Source organism: Chiloscyllium plagiosum, chromosome 3 (assembly GCF_004010195.1).
Source record: "Chiloscyllium plagiosum isolate BGI_BamShark_2017 chromosome 3, ASM401019v2, whole genome shotgun sequence".
Classification (NCBI taxonomy): Eukaryota; Metazoa; Chordata; class Chondrichthyes; order Orectolobiformes; family Hemiscylliidae; genus Chiloscyllium; species Chiloscyllium plagiosum.
The window spans coordinates 56967615-56976989 of NC_057712.1; the positions used below are offsets into that span (position 1 = coordinate 56967615).

General features: G+C 40.9%; 1 protein-coding gene across 1 annotated transcript in view; it reads right to left on the bottom strand.

Annotated features, from left to right (window-relative positions):
• Positions 1–7582: 7582 nt before the first annotated feature.
• fam167aa (family with sequence similarity 167 member Aa) overlaps positions 7583–9375 on the bottom strand; it is an 18374-nt gene continuing 16581 nt past the window's right edge. Inside the window, exon 3 of the mRNA XM_043682496.1 lies at positions 7583–8162. Within this exon, the coding sequence (XP_043538431.1) occupies positions 7899–8162 (264 nt within the window). The 3' untranslated portion in view covers positions 7583–7898. The remainder of the gene's footprint in view (positions 8163–9375) is intronic.

Here is a 9375-nt window from a genome sequence, read left to right on the forward strand (position 1 = left end):
TCTGAAGTTATGGAATTCAGTATTGAGTACTAGAAGCTGTAAGGTGCTGAAGTGAAAAATAAGGTGTTATTCTTTGAGCTTGCCTTATTGGAACTTAGCAGCAAGCTCAGGACAGAAATGTTCACATGAGAGAATGGTGGTTTATTGAACTGGCAAGCAGCTGGAGGTCAGGGTCATTCCTACAGACAGAGCAAAAGTGTTTTTAAAGCAGTTACCCAGTCTTCATTAGGTCTTGCCACTGGAAAGGAGTTCACATTGTGAGCAATGAACTCAGTAGACTACATTGAAAGAAGTACAACAAGTGAAATGCTTCTTCCTGTGGAAGATTTGGGGCCTTGGGTAGTCAGGTGGGGGGAGGTGTTTGGGTATGTAATATACACTCTATGATTGAATGTGATGGTACCATGGGGAGAGAAAAAGTCTTAGCAGTGATGGAGGAGTGGGCCAGGGCATCACAAAGTATATGAATACACTTAGCAATGTCAGAGTGAGGTGCGCTGACAGAAAATAACCCCAAAGTGTAAATTTGATGTCAGGAATGGTAAGATTAATGAGATAAATTCCTGATCATTCTACCTCCTAAAGTACAACTGGAAGTGGCAGACCTGGGAACCTATATGTTTAAAACTGTTGATTTACACCAGCTGGACCTCGTATGCCAACTTGTTTTCTTTCATGCATCTGCACATTCCGTCCCTCAGTGACTTACTGTTGCCACATATTCCTGCCAATATCCTGCTTGACAGACACCTCAGCTGTAACAATACTGGTACTAGGCAAGGACATGTTTAACTGCATCCTATTAATAGAGCAACTCTAAACATATCTTGTTTTGCAGCAACATATTAGTTCAACATTTGTTGCTCTGATGTGAGACGATTTGCCCAAGTAATGCTACAATGCCATACAAAGCATGTTATTGCTTTTCTAATTAGATTAGATTCCCTGCAGTATAGAAATAGGCCCTTTGGCCCAACAAGTCCACACTGACCCTCCGAAGAGTAACCCACCAGACCCATTCCCCTACCCCATATTTACCCCTGTCGAATGCACCTAACACAATGGGCAATTTAGAACGGCCAATTCACCTAATTTGCACATCTTTGGACTGTGGGAGGAAACCGGAGCATCCAGAGGAAATCCATGCAGACAGGGGGAGAATGTGCAAACTCCACACAGACAGTAGCCCGAGGCTGGAATCAAACCCAGGTCCCTGGTGCTGTGAGGCAGCAGTGCTAACCACTGAGCCACTGTGCCAAGCCACCAACAGATCAATTCTTTGTGTACGATTCCCTCCTTTTATATTTATGCTTGAATGCCAATAGCAACTTTATGAAATATGAAAGCATCTTCTGAAACATTAAATGTTGGCTTCATGTTAGTGATATATCATGCATGGAATCATAATATAGACTATAACTGAAAGAATCTCCAATCTGTTGCGCTCCCTTAAATGGGTGGCACAGTGGCTCACACTGTTGCCTCACATTGCCAGGGACATGGGTTCAATTCCTGCTTTAGGCAATTGTCTGTGTGGTATTTGCACATTCTCCCCATGTCTGTGTGGGTTTCCTCCCACAATCTAAAAGATGTGCAGGCCAGGTGAATTGGCTATGCTAAATTGTCCCATTGCATTAGTCACAGTAGGGGAATGAGTCTGGGTGGGTTGCTCTTCAGAGAGACAATATGGACATGTTTGGGCCAAAGGGCCTGTTTCCATACTGTAGGCAATCTAACCTAAAACATCTGCTGGTTATTGATCCTGATTGCAAAGAAGTTCAAAACAGGATGATACAGCTATAAAACGTTTGCTAAACCCAATCCAAAGATAAAATTAATGGTATAAATACTGACAATTATTTTGGTCATCATCATAAAGAAAGCAATCCCACGGAGATATTTTCTTTTTCACTCCCATCCTGAAAGTAATGGTTTCCAAAGTACAATCCAAGGGTACTATCCGTTCCGTGACAGATGTTTAGGTGGTGGCTTTAATACCACAGTTGGGAATTGCATGGATTTAAAGTTCTACTTAAAAATAACAACCACCTTTTATATTTTTAATCTTAACAACAGACAATTAAGTTCACCCATCACTCAGTTATCAAAAACAATATATAACTGAGACAAATGGGGAAAGAAAGAAACACATCTGTGTTCCTGCTCCTGAGCCTTAGCAACTAATACCAGCTACCACAGCAACAAGGTGTATTTACAAAGCACTTTTAATGAGTTACACGCAGCTCAACTCTCTGCCACCTCTTTCGATCCCTCTACTGTTTCAATATCAACTGTGTCAGGCTGCTTGTCTGACACTTGGTGCTGGTATGATTAATAAGTTCCCCAGTTAAATAAAAGCAAACTACTGCAGATGCTGAAAGTCTGAAATAAAGACAGAAGGTGCTGGAAGTACTGGCGACTTCTCTTGGCTCAAAATACCAATTACTGTGGGATCAGATTTGACCAACAATAATAATCTGTAAAATTATCCAGTTATCAGTCGATGATTTTTTTCAGCAAGATTCCAAGGAAAGCCTGTCCTGAATGCATCAGTTGGAAATATCAGGGACAAATCCACTCAGTGCTGAAGTAACGTTACAGGACAAGACATGTTTCTTTTCACAATACTTACTGCTGTACTTCAAGAGTTAAAAATCCCAGAGTCACCTTCACAGTGTCAGAGAAGCTGAGCGGATATGGTACTATGTGGGTAGATTAAAGGGTAGTGTGCCAGGTGGACAGCGTGGCAAGTGGGTGGGGAGGGTAGGGTGGTGGGTAGATAAGGTGCTGAGTGTGCCATAGAGGAGTTGAATTCTGTCAGGAATCAGTGCTGTTAGCAGTATGCTGAGTTCAGCAGGATCAGGTTCAGTCAGAACAGTGGCTTTAGCAGGGCTGGGGATTTGTCACAGCCAGCAGAACTGGGTCAGGCAGAGGTGTTGACTCCAGCAAGGATTGGTGGGGTAGACTGTCAGCTCTAGCAGGAACCTGGAGGTAGGACTGGTGAGGACTCTAGACCAACTGAGTGAATGGGGGATGCTGTCAGCTCCTTCAGGGCCAGAAACATAGGGGTCTCAATTCTAGACTGACCCTTGTGACTCTACCTTAAAGTTTTGGGTAGGAATAGTACGCAAGGGAATGGTGGAAAAGCAGGAGATTGTCACAACACAATAAACTTTATTATTGATTCATGGAATGTGGGCTTCACTGGCTGGCCAGCAATTATTACCCATCGAATTGCACTTGAAGGCAGTTATTGAACTGCTACTGTCCATTTGTTGTAAGTAGACCGACAATGCCTTTAGAGGGAATTCCAGAATTTTGATTCAGTGACAGTGAAGAAACTGATATATTTCCAACTCAAATCGTAAGTAGCTTGGAGGGAAACTTGCTGATGGTGGTGTTCCCATGTAATGATGTTTGTTTGAACAGTAGTGCAGGCAGGAATGGCTTGTTGCACAGAAGTCTGTTTTTTGGATCGAGTTTCTCATCTCTCCTCCTAATGTCCTCTTTGGTGTCAACTTTTGTTTAACAGTGGTGGAGGCTGGTACATTGCAACATTTAAGAGGCATTTGGATGGGTATATGAATAGGAAGCGTTTGGAGGGATATGGGCCGGATGCTGGCAGGTGGGACTAGATTTGGGTTGGGATATCTGGTCGGCATGGATGGGTTGGACCGAAGGGTCTGTTTACATGCTGTACATCTCTATGACTCTATGGATGGAACCTTATCCTTATTTGACATCAGTTCTGCCATACACAGTTAGTTGTAACATAATTTACAGTACTAAAGAAAAATGCTCATGAATCTTGCATAATTTTGACAGCACAAACATTGCTCATAAGACTTGAAGTCAAATTTTTGTACCTTGTACTCATCAGGACTGAAGTGCAAGAAAACTCGCTTTCTGGAGAAAACTACAATTTAACAGATTGAGATAATGAGGGTGAAACTGTAGTTCTAAGATAAAACCTGTGGGAGTTTGGAATTTAGTTCAGGGCCTGGATCCACAAATTTCCATCACGTATGAAATATCCAATAAAGTCAGATTTGGGGGATATGGATGATGACTCTGTTCACTGCATTAGTATCAGTACTTTAAGGCTGCCTGGTAATGTTTTGGGTTAACCAAGGAATTATGTGGTCTACCAGAACTCAAAATCTGCTGAGAGAAAGCATAGTTTTCACTCTGAGCCTAGTGAAGGCCTCAACACTCCAGAACTTATCCAAGCAGAATTTCTCTCTTCCTGTAGTTATGGAAATTCCAACCACCTTTGATCAGAATCAGGAAAAATTCAAATTGACTTTGGTTTCCTCTAATAGATTTTATTAGTTTCAATGATGGCACAACAAAGTTAAAGCTACTGATGAGGTGGAATTTGTTTTTATTCAATGGAAGTTGACATTAAAAAATAACTGATCAATTTAAAATGAGAAAAGGAAATGACCTTTGATTCTTCAGTGGGAACCATGTCAGAGTATAATGCTATTTTTGGTGTGAATCCAAATAATTACTAATGGCATCAAAGAACCAAAAAAAAAGCAAGGTATTGCTGCTGGTCATTGACTTTCTGAACTTGAAACAAATACAATCTGACATGAAATGCCACTGCCAAACATCAATGTCATAACAGCATTTACCCATAGCCAGCAGTGTATTGTATCAGGATGTTATGGTATGGTTGGCTACATGATGTTTGTTACTCAGATGCACTTCTTTCTATCAAACATTTCTTAATTATGTGTTAATTTAGCATTACCTATGCTAATTTTCCAAGGACATTCTGTTAAATATTCACTTTTTATCCATGTAAATCTAAATAAAACACTTGGAACACTTATATACAGAAGGCATTTGTCATACAGAGAAGGGTATATCCATTCGGACCTTGTTCACTCTTGCTTCCTTTTGTCAGTCAGTAACAAATAAGGCTGCAATCAGTTTCCCCCCATCAAGCTTGATCTTGCATGACTGTCTACGTCCATTTTTATCTGCAGTATAAAACTAGATCAAGAATTGAATACTAATCATGAGAGAAAAATATGACATTTCAGGTTAATTTTTCTCCTGAGGCTCAATGGTTTGGGTACTGAACCATACAGGTTAGGAACATTACAGTTTATTAATTAGTTTCCAGTGAACTTTAACTCTGCCAGAAGTTTTGTATGGGCATTAGGCTTGATTGAACAAATACTCTGCTTTGGCTCATAAAGAGTAGCCAGCTAAAATGAACTGAATGGTTACTAATCCCATGGGAACCATTCTCCAACATAAATCACTGTTTTCAGAAGACAAAGAAAAGCTAGGAAAAGAATGGAAACTGAAGTTTTATGGGAACTTAAAATAATGGCCTAGATCTTCCACCAGCAGTTGCAGAATACTCACCCTTCTGCACTAGCTGTACTACAAACAGCCAAAATTCTGCATACAATTACTGCTCCATTTTGGCTTATGCAATAATTCTCTGTGAATGATTACTCAGGCTTTCTGTTCTACCATGACAAAGGAGGTATTTCCTTAATTTGCATCCTATTATTTGCCTTTACGGTTCAAGGAGCTGTTTCCCAGCAAAATTATCGCCCTGTTAATTTAATTAACTTTAATGAATCAATTTAAACACTGTTGTGAAGTCCGCAAGAGATCTTGACTTTCTTTGCATTGAAATACCTTCACAAGTTGAGACAAATGTGCATCAAATCAGTGATTAATTTTATTAGCTTTCTTTACATTTCTTGTTCACTGCTTTGTCTTTCTTACCTTTACTTTGTTGGTTTTTTAACACATCATATCCCATTCTTCAGGTGACAAACGCAGGCGAGCAAACCTTTCCTGGGTCTTGGTTAATGCTTGTCTGTTTCTTGTTATTTAGGAGATTATGACAACAGGATCTTAGTGATTCCTTGGCAATGGCTGGCAATCTATTACTGAAATCTTGACTAAAATTTAGATTTTAGATTAGATTACCTACAGTGCGGAAACAAGCCCTTCGGCCCAACCAGTCCACACCGACCCTCCGAAGAGTAACCCACCCAGACCCATTTCCCTCTAATGCACCTAGCACTATGGGCAATTTAGCATGGCCAATTCACTAGCCTGCACATCTTTGGATTGTGGGAGGAAACCAGAGCATCCAGAGAATATCCACGCAGACACAGAGGAAATGTGCAAACTCCACACAGACAGCTGCCTGAGGCTGGAGTCAAACTTGGGACCCTGGTGCTGTGAGGTAGTAGTGCTTACCACTGAGTCACCGTGCCGCCCAATTTAGGATTCTTCATTTTATAAAATTGCATCTCACTATATTGCACACTACAATGCATTGGTGTTTTAACTCCCTTTGTTTCACAACTGTCAGGATCATGCTCATCAAGTGAATTAATCTAACTGCTTTCCTTTTATAAATTACTATAGTGCATTGGATTTGTTAAATATTTGATTACAAATATCTAACTTGAATTTTTACTGCAGTGTCTCTCAGAGATTTGACTAATTAATCTTTTTATGGGACCTAGTCTCATTTCAAGGTATGTTTGTCGTTTTCAGATTTTAGTTAGGGACATCTGAGGAGCACGCAAATTATTTGCTTCTAGACATGAACAATGCTCTGAAAATTCCAGCTTTCTAACTGTATACTCCAGTAACAAAATTGAATCATGTGAACATTATTGGATCCCAATTTGTACACTAACAGAGCTTGCAATCCAACTCAGGTTAGGTCTGGGTAAAGAGGAGAATGATTTTTGCAGAGACTGCAAGAATGGTGTCACAAGGCATTTTTTACAGCTCTTAGGGGCACTACCCCAGTGTTAGTTAAAATTATAAATCAATGATGGGCCATGATAACCCAGTGGTTCTATTTACAGGCATTCTGGCCATGTATGCTTTGGCTTGCTATAGGCCCAATGAGGGAAACTGGTGCTTGTGCTTAATTATTCTTCCTGTAGCCTTCACCAGATTGGAAAATTTGGCAGGCTGTATAATGAGCAGCCAATCCATAACTGTCTGTTTCTATCAATACTAGAGTTGTAAATTACACCCTTCAAGAAACTTACAAACACCAGCTGGAATTACCAACTGTTTACATTTTTTTCCATGAATATTGTAATACAGTCGATTCTGATATAATATATTCTGTTCTTGTGTTTTAAGAAAATCACACAAGAGCTTTGACAAAGAGTCAGTTAGACTCGAAAAGTCAGCTCTTTTCTCTCCTTACAGATGCTGCCAGACCTGCTGAGATTTTCCAGCATTTTCTCTTTTTGTTTCAGATTCCAGCATCCGCAGTAATTTGCTTTTTTTCACACAACAGCTGTCCCATTTACGTTATGGGACCAGAATCACATTACAGCAATATAGATAAGGAAAGTTCCTGTTCTACAAATAACTGTTCTAAAATCTTCAACCACGTTCAAGCCAATTCGCGTTGAGGAAACACGTGTTATAGCAGAACTTACTGTACTGCATTGTTTGAAGGTCCTTCTCTCCTGATTACAAAGAAGGTCAGATATTTTATCACTGGAACCTGGCTGTGGTGACACAATTGATTGCGGGATTTCTGGAAAAGAAAGGTGGAAAAGTCTTCTCAGGTTTCACGCTTCTCATCTCTAATGATGAGAGCCTTTACTCTTATATTGGAGGAGATCGGACTTTGTGGTCAAATAGCCTGCAGTTACCCTATTTGGAGTGTTTCCATTACACATGGTCCGATACAGCAGCAACAGTTGCGCTCAGAAAAGGCTGGGAGAAGAAAAAGGAAAAAACAAAATTGCAAAAAACAGGCAACAAAAGCATAGAAAAGAAATAATTCAGATTACTTTCTCTGTACTTCTGAGGCTTACTGTAGTCATCTCCAAAGAGAAACTGCTGACAATCTGAAGTGCACAGTGCTTTCAGTATTTTTAACATAAAGAAAATCTCCTGGAATTAATGTTCATTTTGGTAACGCCGATAAGTTTGAGAGGTGCTGATAGAGTGAAGGCATTGGTTACTGGGAAGTCACAAAACAAATCCGACAGTTCATCCCTCTCCTCCAGTTCATAGGTGGCATCATTAAGCATTCGTTGGTGAAGGTGGCAGGTCTGTTCAATCTTCAACTTGTTGATGTCACTACGAAGACGCATCAGTTGTCTTGCCAGCTGCTGGTCTTGCAGACGCATTTCTGTCTGGTTTAAAAATAAACCCTGTGGATCAGTACAAGCAGCAAAAACAGAGTCACATGAGTTCAATAAATCGGCACATTTTCTCAACTGCTGTTCTTAGCAGAAGCATTGAATATTGGGCCACTATCTTGAGTTATGCCTGGACTGTTGACAGGAATAAATCAGATGAGCTGAAAGGGCCTTCCATGCTTGATAAAATCCATGCCATAAGCAAGTATATTTAGAAAAATATGTTTGGGTTTGGGGTCATTTAAAATTCACTATTTTACCTCTGGCAGATTACATTCTCAAATGGGAATGGGCTTTGTGCGCTACTTACCCTTATCAAACTGAAGATGGGCAGTCATGATTTGGAAATGCCAGTGTTGGACTGGGGTGTGCAAAGTTTAAAAATCACACAACACCAGGTTATAGTCCAGGTTTAATTGGAAGCACTAGCTTTCGGAGCGACGCACCTTCATCAGGTGGTTGTGGAGGACACAATTGTAAGATACAGAATTTATAGCAAAAGTTTACAGTGTGATGTAACTGAAATTATACATTGAAAAATACCTTGATTGGTTGTTGAGTCTTTCATCTGTTTGAATACCATGATAGTTTCACTTCTTTCATATGTAAATCACAAAACTCCATACAACCCCCTTCACAGTAGGCGCTGCAAGACATGTCAGAGTGTAGACATGGATACCACCATTACACGTGGGGACACCTCCCACCATGTACATGGCAGGTACTCATGTGACTCAGCCAACATTGTCTATCTTATACGTTGCAGGCAAGGATGCCCTGAGGCATGGTACATTGGGGAAACCGAGCAAAGGCTATGGCAACGGATGAATGGGCACCGCACAACAATCAACAGACAGGAGGGTTCCCTCCCAGTTGGGGAACACTTCAGTGGTCCAGGACATTCAACCTCGGTCCTTTGGGTGACCATCCTCCAAGGCGGACTTCGGGACAGGCAGCAGCAAACAGTGGCCAAGTAGAGGCTGATAGCTAAGTTCCGTACCCATAGGGAGGGCCTCAACCAGGACCTTGGGTTCATGTCACACTACAGGTGACCACCATTGCACTATATATACACACACACACACATATACACCTGGACACGCACACATACACTCACACACACCCTTACAGGCACACACACTCACACGTGCATCCTCTCACAGACTTAGACCACTCTACACTCACGCACACACATATACACTCTCTC